This window comes from Motacilla alba, chromosome 3, assembly GCF_015832195.1.
Source record: "Motacilla alba alba isolate MOTALB_02 chromosome 3, Motacilla_alba_V1.0_pri, whole genome shotgun sequence".
NCBI lineage: Eukaryota > Metazoa > Chordata > Aves > Passeriformes > Motacillidae > Motacilla > Motacilla alba.
This window is the reverse complement of record NC_052018.1, coordinates 23,631,407-23,650,609: the sequence shown is the minus strand read 5'-3', so window position 1 is coordinate 23,650,609 and position 19,203 is coordinate 23,631,407. Positions and strand designations below refer to the sequence as shown.

The window sequence follows — 19,203 nt, the reverse complement described above, 5'->3', positions numbered from 1 at the left end:
TAATTTGGACAGTTGAAGTCCTATGGACACTGCAAACTATGCAACAATGAGTGGGATTTGAGGTGAAGATGTTTGCAGCCCAAAAGACTCAGTCCAGGATTTATGTTAATTTTGTGTTAAGACACAAGATTTTAAACTTCAGTAAATACTTTGCTGACAAGACCCACTTGATGGTAATCAACAACCTGACTTAAAGCTTTACAGCCTTCTAGACCATACGGTAAACAAGTGGACAAAATTTACTTCATGCTTTAAAGTGCAACAGCAATATTAGGAAGGGTACAAGAATAATTTTTTAAAAACCCACATAATTTTTTTTTGTATCTTGAAGGATTATGAATTAATTATATTTGCAGACAAATATTTGAAACACAAAAGATTTTTGTAGTGCATATGTAATCTGTTGCAAGATTTTTTCCTATTTGACTGATTGCATATTTATATTTCTGTTCCACACAGATTTGTTTGTCATAATTCAATTCTACAAAGATCACAGCAATGATCTATCAAATGTTTAATTTCAACAAAGAAAAGAATGGAGAATAGAAGCGGAAATTTCCAGAGAAAGGATGGAAATTTGTCTAATTATTAAAAGAAATTTAATGAAGAAACATCAAATGCTGATGAAAAGGAGTTTAGGAAATCTTTTGTTCAGATTGATTTTCAACAATTTTCAAGAGCTGCAAGACTATAACTTAGATGGGGGACCCATTAACAAAAGGATTTCCAGTCTGTAGAGTTAGGCCAGATACCAACAGGTTGATGTAGGCTGCTCATTTTCCCAGAATAAAAAAAAAAAAAAAAAAAAAAAAAAAAAAAAAAAAAAAAAGAGGATCTAAGCAACAGTTGCTTTTCCTCCTGACAGTTGCTGATTCCAAGAGAGAAAACAGTTTCAGTTTTACAGTTATTCTCTGCCAAACCAGCTGCAGTCCAGTGAATTATGTGGTTCTGGCATGATGGTTGTGAACACACTGCATCTCAAAATCAGAAAAGAACAGCATACATACATATCTTCAATGAGGTATGCTTCAAGCATGGACCCATGGACCCTATGATTTGGCTTCTTGCACAATGTTTTTGTATCGTTCCTTCATGCTCAGAGCCAGAAAGCTGCATTTGCTTTTTGCACCGAAGCCTTCCTTCCACAATTAAATCCAAGAACGCCACAGACTTTTATTTAAAAGGATGGAGATGACATAGATGTACTTCAAATAACTTGAGATTCCAGGATGTTACTCTTGCTGCTTATCCTTATCCACCATTCACTGTAGATAGATCTTGATACATTTCCTACCTGTCTAAAACTAGTAATAAAAACATGTTCTGAATTAATGTGAAGCCACATAAACTGTATCTTAATCAAAAGTCACCAAACCTACCAATCTTCTGGGAAAAAAAAGAAATAGTGAAATGGGGTTTTTTCCCCTTAATTCTATGAAGTCAAAAAAAAATTTCAAAACCCTCCACCTACTTAAGCCTCTATGTCTTCTTTTAGAAGAAGGTTCTAAAAAATAACCAATATGTTAATTTGTTGAGCAAACAGAAATTTAGTGACAATTTGATATAAAAAATTGGGGAAATTCAGTTCCTGGATCCAGATCTATCCTGCCTTCTAAAACGACAAGCTACAGTCAACCACCTCAGGTTTCACTGTCACAGCACATTTCCACTGTTCCAAACAGCAACACATACAAGAGTGTGAACACCAGCTGCAAGTGTCCCTGGAACAACAGGAAACAGCTTGAGCTGAAAGGAGCATGTGCCTTTTGCCCTAGAAAGGCACTGATTTTAAAAGACACTGTTTTACAATTAAGAAATAGACCACAGCACTTCAGTAGGTAGGCCCAAATAGCTAGTATGAAACCTGTCATAAAGAGAATGATTTCTAGGGACCCAAGGTCCTAAATCAACCCATCAGGTTCATCTACAGGAGATAATCCTGTCAAGAATGGTAGCATCCCTAAGGGGTGACAACAAAGCTGATGATATTAGGATATGACCCAAAGCATGCAATGTAAAGTACAGCAGCAGATGCCAAGGGTATGGCTTCTGTCCTGGAAGCCCTCCACTTGATGTGGGAGAAGAGTGAGGGACAAATTCACTAGCTGGAAAAAGTCCAGAACCAGAATTGTATTGCAAAGTTTGAGTCAATAGTCATGGGACTGATCATATAGAAGGACTTTTAAAACTGTCCCAAACCATGGGATTCCTAGGCATCCTTCCATGGTGCTATCCTCTGACCATCCCCATTACAGCAAGCATTTTCCCCAAACCACAAAGGTAAGTAGTTCCAGTTTTTTCTTTGTTAACTGTAATGAAGCTTGTATGCTTCCACCTTGTCTAATTCACTGTCTATTCATCTGAGTCTCAAAGTCAGTAACATTTCAAGTATCAGTATTTAAAATATGTACCTATTCAAAGCAACTACAAATCAAAACTGGAAGGAAAATATAAAATTATGTTGTCCCTGAAACCAATACAATCTAAGACAAGTCTATGAATGCACACATAAAATATGACCATAAAGTCACTTTCCTGAATGTCTGGCAAGATGCTTCACATTTTATAGTTACAGATTTTTCAGGAAATCAACATTTGTTTTGCCATGAATAAAGTAATTTAAAAAAGGACTGTGATAGTAGGATCTAACAATGGCCTGCTTCACGCTATTTGTTCCACAGCATGAGCTTAGATTGCTTGTAAAAATCTTCTCTCAAAAAATCTCTTAAGTTTAGTGTTGATGTACCTTCACCCAAATCCAAGAGCTACAGAAATGCGAGCCAAGATGAATCTCTTTAAAAACAAAACTGAAGGAATTTCAGTTAAGTCCATACTGTCTTTGTAAAAATATGTTTTTAATCATCCCTCATGATGCTTAACTCGTTTTTTTCACATGGTTAAAGAGTTTTTTCTTTTCACTCAGAAAACAACATTTTAAAGGGTTTTTTTTTACTTTACAATTTATTCCAATTGTATTTCTAGTGATTTGAGACTTTTGGAGTGAGACTCTTAGATGCCTTAAAAGACATACAGCACCTCTCATATCCCTCTGAAACTATAAAACAAATTTTTATTTGAATAAAATGGCAGTTAACTGGTTAATAATAATGAGTCTCTGATCTTTTTAAAGTACAAAATATTTAATTTGTGACATGCAACAGGCGTTGTGATAAATGTAAACTTTTTTGTGACAATAAGCTATGAAATGAGCATTCAACAGTAAATAACTTGTTTGAATACATCTTTGGCTTTAAGACGAATTTTAGTTTTTTCACTTTGTCCCCCCTGTGCAAAGCAACAAAGAACTATGCATCCAATTTCATGGAATAATTGAGAAACACATCACAATGCATAAAGGGTTTATTTTATCCCTGCAATCCACTAACATCAACTTAGATTTCTAGACCAGGGAAGCCACCTGCTGACATTCACAAGCATTAATTGACAGCATTTATCCTTACCAACTCTGTCTCAAAACTAAGAGTGAATTTTATAAATTTGTCTATATGCACTGCCTTTGAACACACCAAAAATCCTAGTTTTGGGGGGGTAGTGAGGTGGTAGTGATGTGTTTTTAAATACAAAAATCTTTTTTCTGAAGCCTTTAAAGGTTCCTGAAAATCTTCCTCATCTTCCCCAAATGTGCATGCAGCTGCCATTATAAACTGTTCTGTCTTCATGGCTTTTGTTTGTTGACTGTACAATTTTACATATATTTGATTAGACATCTTCCACGTTAACAGTACAATAGGCCTGCCTATATAAAGAGCATGGATAAAGAAACTATTGGTATTTTAATCTAAAATTGTGATATACAAGTATCTGAACAAAGTGATTCTTAGTTTTGACTTCAGCTAAAAGAAAATACAAGAAACTCAACCTGTATGTGGTTTTGAAGAAAACAAAACCATATCACAATAGCACTCCAGAGAACACAGAAACTATAGCTTGATTTCTATTAAAGAAACTACAAATGAAAAATTGAAAGAACCAAAGAAGTAAGTAATGTTAACACTTAGACCTAAATATTTTTGTTTCCTAAAATATATTTTTCTTTGGCTTTTTTAATATTTACCATTACATAGTGAACTCCAAAGGCCTACTGACATGCATTTACTGTACTGAATGATTTAGAATGGAAGTGTTCATTGTAGCATATGCCACAGTGAATGAGTTGTAACTAAAGCACACTAATTATCTGGGAACTACTTTCAGCAAGCATCTAAAATATTTTTAAAGGGGCATTAGATTTCAAACCCGTTTTCTATAAAAAAAAGATAGCTGCAATTTACATAGCTGTCTCTTATTTTGAGAAGCAAAGTAATGAATTTAACAGATCACACTTATAACAGATTCCCAGCAATATGGTCTGTCTGAAGAGTCACATAGCCACATTGGTGGGAATGTTTGTATATCTAAGTATCTAGGAAATGGCATTTATTTTACAGTTGTATTTTTAGAATAGAATTTCTTTTAAGATTTAAATAAGTGCTAGGAAATTCTTTATAATACTGTGCTTCAATAAAATATTACTTTAAAAAATATTTGCACCATTTCTCTCCCACTTTTTTCCTTAGGCAAAGGAAAATAACTTACGTTTTGTAACTTAACCTTTACATTGCCAAAAGTCAGCAAAAAGTTGCAATGTTTAAGCCATAGCCCCTGGAAAAAAAGTATTAAATAAAAATGGTGTATAATGTTTGGTTACTTTTATAAAGCTTCAAGAACATATTTTGATTGGTACAAGAAGGGCTTTGCAATATAATAATTTACAAAAATTTACGTAGCCTGATTTTGTTTCAAAAAATATTCTCTTAAAATTTAAACTTTTCAGTGCAACAGTCCAACAGTCTCATTGCTAGACTTTTTTTTTTTTTTTTACTTTTCAGTCAAATCCCTGTCCTTCCCCAAAATTGTCTCCATATGAATCTGCATAGTCAAGATGACAATGAAAACCTTTAAAGTAAGTTTTAAAAGGCATTCATGACATGAAGGAAACTATGCACTGCTATTTTGTTGATATTTGAAATGGTATTGTCACCAAGCTGAAATGGGTGGATAAAAGAAGCCATCTCAAAACACTGGATAGGAATTTTCTCTGGCACCCACTTAGCTTTGCTACTATTAAACACCTCACAGAGCATGCTTTGCAAGCAGACACCACATAGAACCATTTAAAGATACCTCTGACTGCAAGGTCAGATCTGAAAAAGGGGAACAATAAAAAAGAATTTCATATTGTTTTTTTGTTTCTCTTCAGTACATAATTATTATGTTGGGATCTTAAGACAAATGAGTCAGAATTAGCACTGATGTATAATGCTCTTGTTGAGTAATTTCGCTAGAGAAGGAATAAGTACCAACAAACCTGACAAATGTCCAAGCACACTTTCTGCATACAGCCTTAGAAAGAGCCATTGAGTGTGGTTTATGGATTTACATACAGCAGCTTTAGTCATTTTTCTGTGCCAGGAAATTAAACTACTCTGGAGAGATACTTTAGCCTAAAGAGAACACTATCTTAAATGCTTCTACAGGACATGCATCTAGAGTGATTTATACATTCTAGTTATTAATTTTACACATAAAATATAAAATAAAGGAAATACATATTAAAAAAGTAAAAAGGAGTAAGGTGCAGGAAAGTCAAATAATCTTTTTAATCCAGAGATCACTGGTCCATGGAAATTAAGATGTGATTTTCAGGATGTTTAAAATGTTGAATAACTTAGTAATTGCACCTACACAAAAGCTTTACATAAAAAAGTTTCAAAATTTGTGATCAGTCTCTTTGAAACTCCACCAGTATCTACCAATGAAACAACTAAATTATTCTATATTGTTAACAACAGCAGACATCCTTTAGTGCTTTAGGACTTTCCATTCTCAAAAGAACTCAGCCCTCCACTCATTTCAATTGTGACTTGCTACTTACTGATTAAAAGACTAATATTTATTTTCCTTCCTGATCAGTTCTATATTTACTTAAAAGATTTTACAAAGGAAAAACACTAAAAAAAAAGATTCAGTACTGACTCAATCCTTTCTCCCTTTTTTATAGCCAAATTGATACTAAATTAAGAAATTTACTTTTACCAGAACCTAAAAGAAAATCTTTCATAAATCTTCATTCTGCAGAAATATCCACTCGCAATTATCCAGTATAAAGCAAATTTTAAAAACCTGCTGCATTTAGTAACTCCTCCAAAAGGGACAGGCATCCTTTCAGGTAACTACTGGCTTTTCAGTTTTTTCAGTTTGAACTGGCTTACCAATCTCATTCATGATGTCAGCTTGGCATGGACTCAGCCACTACAAGTTATCAGAGAGCTCAGTTTTATGGTTATAGACCAAGACCATTAGCATAGTATTTCAAGAAAAGTGAGATTCAGGAAAGTTTTAAAATTGATACCCCAAAGAATTTATTTTAATTTTTGTGCATACAAAGACACTCAGTGATCCTCCATGGAAGAACCTAACAAAGCAAATGTCAGTTCAACTGACCTTTTGGAGTCTTCCACCTTTTCTTAAGCCCCCAGTGTGCTTATTCTTTCGCTCGTTAAAAATTTTGCAAGAGTCATCGGTGACGTGACACTCTGAAACTTCATCTTCACCACCTAGAAACCAGATTTAGAAACTGAAAATGAAAAACGCAATCTTATGAAATGAGACTGCAACCTATTATTTTATCATAGCACAGCACTATGCATGCTTAAGATACTTCTTAATAACTTGTACCAGTTCTTTTCTCACTGTATTTGTTAGGGAAAAGGAATGACACTCAAGCATCTGATTTCATCTTTGAGTATCTGTTCTTTACCAGATGTAAAACTCCCAATTTCCTATATTTTGAAAACTATATATTAACTACAAGTAGAGAATCTGCTAAATTGCTATTTATTATAAAATGTGCAACTTCTCTGCATAGAGATATTTGGGTATGAAGCTTCAGGGGCAAGATTTTCTTTTTCTTATTGACACAATGCTTTCGCTAAACATTTTGCTTTTCTAAAATGACAAAGTCTGAAACTTGTTTTCAAAGACTTCGCATGCAAATCTAGCAAACTGTTGGCAGGCAAGGATTCTGTGCAAATAAAGGCACATAAGACCTATTATATATGAAAAGAAACCATCCATAAGAATGCACTCTGTCAAAACCCACTATTTTTCATTATGTATTTTATGAATTCTTCAACTCTGTCACAATGACTTTCCTAAGAACTAAATAGTAAACTTCTGAATCATTTTAGAAATAAGCTTGCCTGCCTAAGATGAAAAATTTTGATCTATCCTTTAAATAATTAAGCTTTAATTACTCTAAATTTAGGGAGAGCATTTTTCCTAAATGCCATTCAATAAAGTCTAATTTAGAACATTTGTTCATTTTTCATTTCAAAAAAATGGATGAGATCAATTAAAGGAAGTTTAATTAGTGATTAAAGTGGCCTAAATTTAGCTCCTGCCAACTAAGTTTTTTTGATTGGTTTTGGAAAATACTGAAGGGTACTATTTAGTATGCATATATAACTAGGAATCATTTTTCTCTGACAGCGACTTAAACTCTTAATCCTTGAGGTGACAAAACACCAGATTATGATTCATTAGACTACTCTCTTTAAAATTATAATCTTTAAACGGGTCAAAATTTATTGCAGTAATTTTTGTGCAATAAATGTAAACTGGGTTTTCAGGTACAATTGTTGATTTAAATTCAATATTTAGGTACAAAGTGTCATGTAATTAAGAGATCACTAATAGCATTGTAATTTTATTTAGTATTGCACTGAGGCCAACCATTTTCAATCTGAGGAAGACTGATGAAGTAGAAGAGAAAACATCTTACAACACAATAAAGAAAAAATTTACCTTTTTCCATAAAAACCAGAACTTTTAAACATGTATTTCAAATCTTAAAAAAAAACCCCAAACTGATTACATGACTTCATAGGATGTAAGGAGATCATGTACTCCACTGCTACACCCAAAGTAGTCTCTGTTAATTTTGATTAGGTTATTTCAGGCTTTTGGGGTTTTTTTGAGCAGTAGCTTGGGTTGGGGGCTAACAGTGAAAAGTGGTGTAATATTATTTTTACTACTCTTGGCCTGAATGCTCATGCTCCACAGCACTTGTTCCACTTGGGGTTAAAGTCTTGAAACCTGTACTCTTGGACTTCTTTCCAGTTCAGGATCACTCCTGTGGGTTCTTCATATTTACAGGAAAGCAGGAAGAGAGGATAATGTCCCTTATCTCTGATTATCAGCTCATGGATCTTAGGCACTACAATTAATAAGGCCTATTCTTTGCTATTCTATTCCTGTCTAGCAGCACTTCTCAAACACTTTCCAGCTTTTCCATCCTATAGGTCTCAAGCTTCACTATTTTCTGTTTTTTCCTGATTACTTTTTTTTAAAGCAGTCAGGCAGAAATAATGAGTTTTCATCTCTAGTAACTTTTCCTAGAGGACTATAAAGTTGACAGAAGTTTTTGAAGCAATTGCATCCAGTGTTAGTTCTCCCTAAACTGAGTTCAAATATGCAGGTAACTACTGCCACTGCAGTCCATTAGATCCCCTAAACCCTCTTCCAAAACCCTGCTCAATGATTGGCACCAAAATAAACAACTGAGCCCTCTGAAGCATTATCACAAATTAGAGCGATTTTGCTTTACAATTTAAGCTTCTATTCATTCATGATAATTTCAACACCTATGAGAAGTTTTGAACCAGAATATTATCTTCAGAATTCCATTTGATATTTCCATTGAATGGAAAAGCAGTGAGTAGGCAAAATGAGCTAGTTCTGCTCATGTCAATCTAATAAAATATTTTTCTATAGTACAGTTTTCTACTTTAAAAATATATATGTTATAGAGAATATTTTAAAATATTCTCTATCTAAAAATACAAAAATTTAAGTTCTCTACTTCAAAAATTATGAAGTGACACTTAAGGTTGTATCTACTATTTCATACTTATCCATAGAGGCATTTACCCCAACATGAAGGAATTAAGTCCAAATTTCCCATCATTAATCCTTCAGGTACACATTCACAGAATATTTAATACCTTGTGTTGTTATTGTATTATAGATATTACTGAAGCATGGGCAAACAAGTTTTTATTATACAGAACATAATTTCTTTAAGTTTTCTGAAAACGTATGTGCCCCCCCAGGTCCTCAGAGAGACCCTGTTAATGGTTTATAAAAATTGTATGTAGTTTGTTATGTGCTCTAGGACAAGTGCCATCAGGCTTTGGCAAATTTGACTACATCAAAATAATTCTCAACCTGTTCCTCTACTCAGAAATACTTGTTCTCTTTCATTTTAATAATTAGTTATAATTCAAGTTTTTGTGATGATAAATAAAACAAGGAATCAAGGAAGAAACAGTTTTCCTCTTCATGCCTCCTTTGTTTTTTAATAGGACATAACAGAATCTCAATAGAGGACATTGTAAAATATTTTTAGTGAGCCTATCTTCTTCCAAAGGTGAAAAAAACCAAAAGGCACATCAAACACAGTTTTCACATGTGTGCTTTTAAAGATATAAACAGTATTTTAGCAGCATTAAGACCCATAACACCTAGAACTTCAGGTAAAACTCAATAATCTAAATTAAACACAATGATTTCTTGCACCAAATAACAGAATGACATTCTAGATTTTCCAGCTTAACACTGAACTACATTAACTACAGTACAATGGATCTTAGTTTAAGTCTTTTTGCCAATTAAGATAATATTTGCCTTCCACATTAGCATAAATATATAAAATTCACTCAGATAAGCCTTAAGTTTATTTTTAAGACTGGAAGTAATGCTAGGTCTGAGTTCAAATTTCTAAATGATTTTAACATGATAAAAGCTTAAGGGAGTATACACTTGCATTCTTTGTGCATTATTATTTATTGTTGTAGCTTTCAGATGAAGACTCACATGACCTGTAGATGAGTAAGATGAACATAAGTAGCAGTATTTATTTCTGCAGAACAACTGGGCAGCCTTGAATGCGCCCTACAAAGGAAACCGAAACTTGCTACCACATGAGCATTAGGCCTTGAAAACTTGGTTTCAGATTAGCCTGCATATTTTACTTTAAAATGAAATGTTCTAAGTAGTCTATGGAAAGAAAGCTTATCAAAGAATCATGTCATTAAAGACAATGGGTAAAAGTGCCACTGATGTAAAACCACAACAAAAAAAATGGGCAAGAAAAATGTTTGATATTTAAAACAGATAACATTTTATATGGCTATTTGATTACTCAGAACCATATATATATATATATATATATATATATATATATATATATATATATATATATATATATATATGATGAATGAAGACAATTCATTAGTTTTTAAAAATATCCTGGATTTACCAGCTTTCAAATAATGTACAGTAAACATAAAAAGACCCAATTTACAATTTATTTACTAATAGGGACAAGAAACAACTTACATTTAATTAAAAAAGGATATGCTTAACCCATAATTAATAAAAATCAATTATTCCATCATAGATAATCACAGGAGTAAGTGTAATACAAGATTTTCATTTTCTACCACAAAACTTGCATTATTAGGGAAAACACAATTTCTTTTACATTATTGATTCCTTCAAGTTTCAAGAGAGCTCATTCAAGCCGTCAAACTTGAGGTCCCACTTGCCTACACTTTGTGTAAATCTATGGAAATAATATAATATACTTTGGTGAAGTTAGGGAAATCCATTTCATTAGGTCCAGCACATCAGGAGTAAGCTTGCTGTATGCTCTCCTTGCTGCCCCAAGATCTTGAACTCCAACACTTCATGGTCACTGCAGCCAAGGCTGTCCTTGAGCTTCAAATTCCTCACCAGCACCTCCTTCTTGGGGAGAACAAGATCCAACATAGGACCTCTACTTCATGGTTCATCCATCACTTGGAGCAGAAAGTTGTCCTTTATGGGTGTACATTTATACCTGCATAACATACACCTGCATCCATGTTTTTTAAACTGTGTAAGAAATTATGCACTCCAGATATTAAAATACAGGTGTAATGAACTCAAAATGGCAGCTCACAGTTCAGCAGCTTATTACTCACATGTATAGGCACAGTCACGGTTCAACATTCCCACTGGATTTCATAAGTCTGATAGCAAGTCTGTTGAGCCCTTTAAGTAATAATTAGTTTTATATAATTAATTGATGCACTACTACAGAATTTTCTAGGGAAGATAAATTACTAAAATACACAATTACAGGTACAAATAGCAACCCCATGTAAAGCTTGACAAAGATCAAAATATCAAAATCTGAAAATTATTCCAATGCAATTTAGGAGCGTCTTTCAGAGAAGTTCCTGAGATTCAATATTTTAGTATCATTTACATAAAAATACTTTATGCTAAACCCAATTGAAAATGCTTAAGTATAAAAATACTCTTAAAATGATAATTAAAAATTAAGATCAGTTCCATATAAAAAAGTAATGGTTGAAAAATATGCTTACAATGAAACTCTTGCAGGTCTTATTTCACCGCACAAGTTACACATTGATAACTCAAATATTTTTTTCCACCAGAGATTTTATGATCCTAACCGCAATTTTGGTAACAATTTTCACTTGTGAAATAAAAATAGTTTGAACAAGGAAACTTATGATGAGACCATGGTTACTTAAACAGACTTTGAATAGCAACAGAAAGTTAGGAGACTAAGAGAAACAAGGCTCAACATTACCTTTGTTGTGTACAGGGAGCAGCTTCCTTATCTCCTATGACTTTTGTGTTTGTAAGGTATGGGAAAACAAATAGGTGTTCTTTTGGATTCTATGCATCATTTATTTGACTCAGTAATTAAGCCACTACCATGGTATTTTCTTCTTTTGGTGTGTTTCTGAAGTATTTTTCCTTTTGGAATGGCAGTTCATTTTGCAATTTAGTTGCATTAGTATATCTAAGGCAGTATGATATCTTTTGATTTTCCAGCTCTATGCAGTAACTTACCAGCAATGTGAGCAGAGTCATTTACACTGTTGTAGGATTTTTCATGAGCATGCTGTGGCAGCCTGTTCCCATCATCAGCATCCAGAGCTTCTTCAGTGTCATCTTTTCCACCACCTGATATATTTAATGGTATGCTTCCTGGATGTTTAGCTGGTGTGATTTTTTGCTTTACTGGAAAATCATTTACTGAAATAGAGGTCTTCCTACTTATCTTAGTAGTGTTATGTGGCTCACAGAAACTCACATCATGTAGGTCCGTGCTTGGAAAAGAGTCTTTGCAACAAACTTCAGGAGGATTCTGTGATTCCTTGGATACTTGTATCTGTACTTCATTTTCCTTTGAATTAGATGATGAAAAGAAGTCTTCATAAGAAGCCTCTTCAGTGCAGCAAGACTTGCTATGTGTAGTAATCGCTTGCAAGAACCCCATAGAGCCTGATGCACCCAGTTCTGAGGTAGCCAGCTTCAAACTTGGTAAGGTTTGTAGTTTCTTGTCTTCAAGAAGAGAATAATTTCTGTCAACAGGGAAGCTTTTATCCAGTGAATATGCATTTAAGTCTTCATTATTCATAGGCAAATTAGAGAGACTGTCAATCAAAGCAGGAACAGTATTTAACTGGACTATTTTTTCGGAAGGAGTAATATGACCAAAACCCTCAAGAAGAGAACTTTCATCTGCAACCACAGTAGTCTTGCTCTTGTTCTGATTTTTCTTTGGAAACTTTAAATGGTTTTTTCCTAAAGACAATCTTTCACCCAAAGTCGGCTGTATAATCTGTTTTTGTGTTAAACTTCTGGCACGGTGCTTTGGTGTTAACCTCTTCTCCTCATTGCCATGTGATGGAGAATTCACTGATGTGCTCATGGACACATGAATATCAGAGCAAGTATCACAGCCATGTTCTGCTACCTCTGTTCTCTGTCTCTTTAACGTCTCAATTCTACAAAGATAATCACTACTTGAGTTCAAGCATTCTTCCATTTGTTCTGCTGCAAAACAAAAAAAAGTGGCAAGATAAACGTATTGAACAAAACAGACTATAAATTTCTTAGTGAAATATCTATGGAATTCCTGAACTGGAAAAAACATAAAAATGTAGCCACTTCTTTGGATATTATATGGCAATCAATGAAAACTGAACAGAAAATGGATTAGAAACAAAGCACATTCTATGCTGACAAGAACCTACAGTTCTAGCTATTGCATCATGTTACCTGGTCATAAGCACCCATAAGTCCCATTCTGCTTTCTTGAAATAAAGCCACAGAGCAACTTGTTATTCCTCTTGCATTTGTAGAGAAAGCAAGATTATATGCTGATAAAGTTAGCTTTAGTAACAGTGGAAAATCAATAATTTTTGCTACCACAGCATTAGTACCAACTTGAAGATTTTGCAGTTAAGATGGATTTAAATACAACACCGTACTATCATGTCACATACATCAAAATATGTATTAAAAATAATAAGAATGTGGATAAAGACTTATTTCTTATAGCTATTCTTATGAAATTAATTTGTGTTAGGTGTTACACAGCATCTACTCATACCTCTTCACAAAAAATTCCTCCAAAACAAGTTAATGTATGATTAATCAACATACATTTTTTAAAATCTTGTTGTTCTACAAGATGATGGCAATAGAAGCTTTTGCTTAAGTAGCTGTTGAGTGAAACATGACAGCAATACTTGTTCTGTAAGTTCTTGATGCTATTTGCCTATTAGATATAGATAATATTTTAAAATATATAGCATAGCTAACTATATTAAGAAAAATAAAACATATAGAGATAAATTTCACATTATACGATCAGTCTCTTATACTGACAACTGACAAAGTCAGCTTCAATCCTCAAATTAACCGGGCTTCTTGAACTTTCTAAACCATTATTAACCAACCTCATATATCTCTTACGCACAAACATGGGGGACACTGTCACAGAGTACTGGAGATGGAAGCTACACTGAACACTGTCATGGGAATTGGTGGTCTGCTCTTAATGTAAAATTATATAGTGCAGTTGCAAAGCTGAAGGGACATATGCAAGGCAAAGCTCTCAAATCACAATGTTCTACCTCATCAGCACATAACTAATGTATCAAAGTAAAAGAGTTTGCTGGCAGAGCTATGCTACTTCCAGCATTCAACTATCACTTCTCACTAATATTGCATGAAGACATAAGAAGCTGTTGCAGGCTGCAAGATACCCACTGTGTTCTTAGGTAAGCCAACGTGACAGAACTCCTGTATCATGTCAATAAAGTATAACACCTCAAAATAGCATTTGGTGTAGCTTACTGTAGAGGGAGAACGGAGAGCAGGCAAGCTGCTCTAGTGGCCCTTATTACAAATTCTGAAGACTCCCTTCTCTTCCCTTTTCTACTGAGATCAAGGCCAGCATCTGACTTGAGCTCTTTGCTCCTGTGACTGACAGATGACATGAAGTCTGAAGCACTAACCTACTGCATACATAATCAATACTATTAAGATGTTCACTGATGTAGCTCAACAGACTTCACAATCTCCTCTCTTATGCCCTGCTAATACACCAAAACACAGGAACAAACCCCTAATACATGAGAATAATTTTATGAGGTTCTTAACTTGCTAACAAATTATTTTAATCCATCTTAAACCATAAAACATTAAAAAAGCAGATTTATTTTTACTCGCGTTATTTCTTCAAACTTGACCACTTAATCTGAAAAACACATTAAGCTAACTTTCAAATTTATGTTTTTCAACCAAAAATTGGAAGACATTTCAGTTCTTTGAGGTCTTACCCTCATTCAGATCTCTTTTCAGCTTTCCACATCACATTCTTTGGTGTGCACTCTGTGTTCTATATACAATCACTGTTAAGAGCAGTGAAGATTGATGCCATGTAGGACAGAAAGTTATTAATAGGGAATGGTATGAGTAGAGAGGAGGAAGTGAGGCAAGCAATACAGCTGTAAGGCAGAGCATTTACCCAGTGGTATTCCTCATGCTCCATTTTTCTTGACCTAGTACAATATACTTTCTTTAGTAAGGAAAAACTAGGATAATTCATCTTTAATTATAAAAGAGAAAATAGATACAGTTCTCATTTCAGTATAACATACTTTCCAAAGTAATATATAAAAGCTGTGTATTAATTTTAATGTAATATATTAAGTTGTATTAGTTACCAGGTAGCAGCTCATCTTCTGAATTAGTTAAGACGCAAGTAGAAAGTGGGCAGTCTCCTGATGAGCTACTTGGAAGTGTTTGAGTCACTTGTGAACCTAGGAATACAAAAAAGCTATTAGATAGCTATTAGCTATTCGTAAGCATTTTTTTCAAGGTAACTCAGCAGCACATTTTTCTGAATCTAAAGAATAATGTAAAACTATTTAGAAATTATTACTGATATTTCTAAGGCCTGTTGAAGCATTTCAGTAAAGAATCTGTGAAGTCTTGCAATTGGCAATTGCGTCTTGATATAGCAGAAATGCTTTTAATGTTCGAAGGTTTACCTTAAAATTTGGAGAGAAAATAAATACAAGCCCCACTAAAATAAACTGAGATTTAATTTTTCATCCATGTATTATTGTTTCTTTACTTTCACAACTGTTTTTGAAATTAGAAATTGACAGTCTAGCTAACGTGCACATGTTAAAACTTCAAATAATACAGATGCTGCCCCACCAAAAGATGTTCCACATTCAACATTTTTTATAGTAATTGACAAAACCTAATGACTTAGACTTTAATATTTTCTCAGTAAGACAATGTGAACACTGAAAAAATCTGAAAACTACAATTGAAATTTAATTCATTGAATATCCATTTTAAAATCGACTAGATTTATTTAATTAGGTTATTCAAATTTATTTATTAAGTCCTGTCCTTCAGTACCTGGACAGATATCTCATCAGTTTTGGTGTCCTTTTTAAACCTGATGTGGGAATTGATGTGGGAGTAATAACATTACAATCTTTGTCATACACAGCATCCACATTAAAATTTAACAGGAAATAAGATTTAGAGTTTCACTGTAAAGTTTAAGCAAGAGGTGACAATATCAATTTACATGACTAGAAAGTCTAGTCTAAACATTAGTCCTCATGAGCAGCCTAGTGATCAAAACATTATTTTGCAACCAATGTGTTCCAAACATTCAATCAAGAGATTAAAAAAATTCTAAAGGCAAGAGCAGAGGGGCATGAAAAAGCCAGCAATAAAACCAGCAGACATTTGTGCATGTTCATAACTAAGTAAGATTCAACTTCTTACCAGTAGGAGAAAGATTCTCTCTTTTTTCCTCCATATCCTTTATTCTTCTTTCCATTTCATTGCACTGATCTTTTATCTTATTAACAGGGCTGTATATAAGTGAACCATTGTCTTCAAATAATAAAACTGGTACATCTGTATCTGCACAAAGAAATGGTATTTATATATTAATATTTAAATGCTGTAACAGCCAATATGAAGCTTCTTTCTTTTTTTGATCAATATCATTACAGATGCCTTAACGCAACTGAACTGCAAAGAACTCTCTAAAAAAGACATCAACTTAATTTCTCATGGCAAGGTGCAAAAAACTCACAAAAACCCCAACCAATAGATACCAAAATCCCATCAAATGCTTTAAAAAAACTTCAGATCTTAGTAAAAAATAGTTCTTACCAGAATTAACTGCGGTCTTTTGTAGAGCTAACTCTTTAGCCATTTGGTTCAGTCTTCTCTGAAGCTTTCTATTATTTTCTGGAGTTTTTTCAACATAGTCTTTTGGCTGCATACATTTGTGCTACAAGACAGATAAAACTCTTAACTATATGTATAAAACTGCCAAAATAATGACACTTCCTATTTTGCCTACCACTTCGTCACAGTATTTATTATTGCTATTTATGCTGCTTATCACTTCCTTGAGAGTCACAGGTAATCACAGAAATTAGCATTTTGCAAAGTAAACTTTAATATTAAATAAGAAAGAACATATCAGACCTTTTTTTTTGCTTGCAGCAAAGATTTAGAGGTAGTTTTTAAAAACACAGGTATTTGTTGCAACTCTGAAAAACATAATCCACATAGTAGTCGTGTTTTTTTGATTAGTCATTGTTATATAATTTGAATTTAAATCTTAATATTTTTAATTACCAATACAAAAACTTGATTTGTAGTATACTTTCTTCAGATAAGATGTCACATGATCACAGCAACAGACTGTCTTTAAACTCTTACTCAAATGGACAGGCAGAGTTTACAGCATATTCCGAAAATAGTTCAAATGCTTGAGGTCAAAAAGTCAAGTTCAAACTTTAAAAATTTCTATTCTAAGCCCATTTAAAAAAAAAAAAAACAACCACATACTTACTTTTTTGATTGGTAATAGAAATCCTTCATTAGTGTCTACTGCAGGAAATAGGGATTCATTAACATGGACTCCAGTTTCTCGACACCTGTACAGTAAATTAGAGAAGGTTTGGTGGCTTTTTATTATCTTGTTTTTGTTTGAAGAATGAGAAACTTTATTGCAAGAAGATTTTCTGAGCTCAGCAATAATGAAACACCAACCCTTTCTAAGTGTGTAACTTTAAGGTAAGTACTGTAATGTTACCCCTTCCCCCCATTTATTACATGCCAAAATATGATCCAAATTTTTCTGCCAATGATGCCCTTCAAATTGCTGTTCTGGAAGGGCAAGATTCCCACTCATGTTATTTTCCACACCCTTCCCAGCTGCAGGACTGTGCTCGCAGCAGCTGCTCGCGTGGCTCTGGTGACACCTAGCGATGGAACTGCTACACGGTGTGAGCCTGTACAGTTATGGCCTCATCCCTACTCCACTTGGACTGGAGAGAGACAAATCACTGCAAGTATTTGTCAAACTCACTGAATTTAGAGTTCTCAGGAGCATCAAAGAGAGCATCCACTGAAGCTGGACTTCAGTGACTGTTATTAAATTGTGGATAATAATCAGCACTGATGTAGACTACATGAAAAGTTATATTAATTCAGAGATTTCATTGATTCAGAGAAACCAAACAGAAGAAAACTTTAGTATTAAATCTATGAATCTTTTACTTTGCAGGCAAATCTGCATGTAAATGATTTATATAACTTTTTTGTGGGATGAGTTATCCTGCTAAGAAAACACAGGTAGAGCTTCACAATTACGCATTTGATGTGCAAGTATTAAGTGTGCCTAATTTGGGCAAATTGTAGCTATTCCATTTTATATGGGGTTTTGTTCCTGGGTTTTGATTTTCTTTGAGGCTGCTCACCTAAGTATTTGTGTTGAAGAAGCAGTAAAAAACTTTTCTCAGTGAAAAAAGAAAAAAAGCAAACAATCGTTTTAAAATTTAAAATAACTTTTCTCTGTTTCTGATTTTTAATTTTCATCTTAAAGAGTTGTCTTATAAAATTACTTCCTAAACTGTAGAACTGCATACAGTTTAGGCTCAAATAGATGCTCATGTTTTAGAGCAGAAGCTTCCAATAAAAGTTGGAGGCAAATCATTGGAAAGAGCTCTAGAAATCCAGTAAGAATTCAACAAGGCAATGATCACTAAATACTGCACAAACCCTTCAAATGTTTCAGGCTTTTATGGAGAAAACTAAAAGTATTACAGCACTTTTCAGCTCATTGGGCTTATTCCTCTGAGAGGCTCAAACACTGCTCAGGGGAAGGCAACACTGGGGTACAAGTCTAACAGGCTGGAAGTATAGGGGTTCACCAGCTATTAAATCTGAGAGTATTTTCTTCAAAGAGGAAGTATTGGAAAATGCTGGGCTAATTGTTTATTACTTGCTTCCTTGTCTGGCATTTTCAGAGCTCCAACATCAAAAATTAGCATCCAGATTAAATATCATATACTGTAGCACCCTGCAGTATCCTCCAATATCAAGATTACCAAGAGCATGTAAGAATATAAAAACATTCAAAAGCCAAATATTCCCAGTTTACTGTGTTCCACAGATTTCTGATGGTCAGATGGTTAGACGCAATACTGTACTTGGGTTTTGATAAAATGAAATGTTCAATTGCTTCAGCAATTTTTATCCCATGTAAATCTCTGCTCACTATGATTTTGCAACAAGAAAGGAGTTCTACAGCCTAACCCTGTGTTGTTAAAACCCATAATTTACTGTTTTCTCTGAATCTGTCTCCCCGTGTATTGATGTAATGCTTTCCAACTTTTCTACTGGAAAGGAAAATATAAATTCATTTCCCATTCAGCC

The 19,203-nt window shown here is 33.8% G+C and overlaps 1 protein-coding gene across 4 annotated transcripts in view; it reads right to left on the bottom strand.

The window, feature by feature from the left end:
• Positions 1-19,203, bottom strand: part of MCPH1 (microcephalin 1) — a 123,881-nt gene that overhangs the window by 96,963 nt on the left and 7,715 nt on the right. For 2 of the 4 annotated variants that reach the window (XM_038131615.1, XM_038131617.1), the window contains exons 4-10: positions 17,336-17,420; positions 16,645-16,765; positions 16,249-16,389; positions 15,162-15,257; positions 11,992-12,981; positions 6,505-6,617; positions 4,597-4,662 (exon numbers count right to left, since the gene is read on the bottom strand). In XM_038131615.1, the coding sequence (XP_037987543.1) occupies positions 4,597-4,662; positions 6,505-6,617; positions 11,992-12,981; positions 15,162-15,257; positions 16,249-16,389; positions 16,645-16,765; positions 17,336-17,420 (1,612 nt within the window). The remainder of the gene's footprint in view (positions 1-4,596; positions 4,663-6,504; positions 6,618-11,991; positions 12,982-15,161; positions 15,258-16,248; positions 16,390-16,644; positions 16,766-17,335; positions 17,421-19,203) is intronic. The other 2 variants (XM_038131616.1, XM_038131618.1) reach the window with 1 other exon arrangement.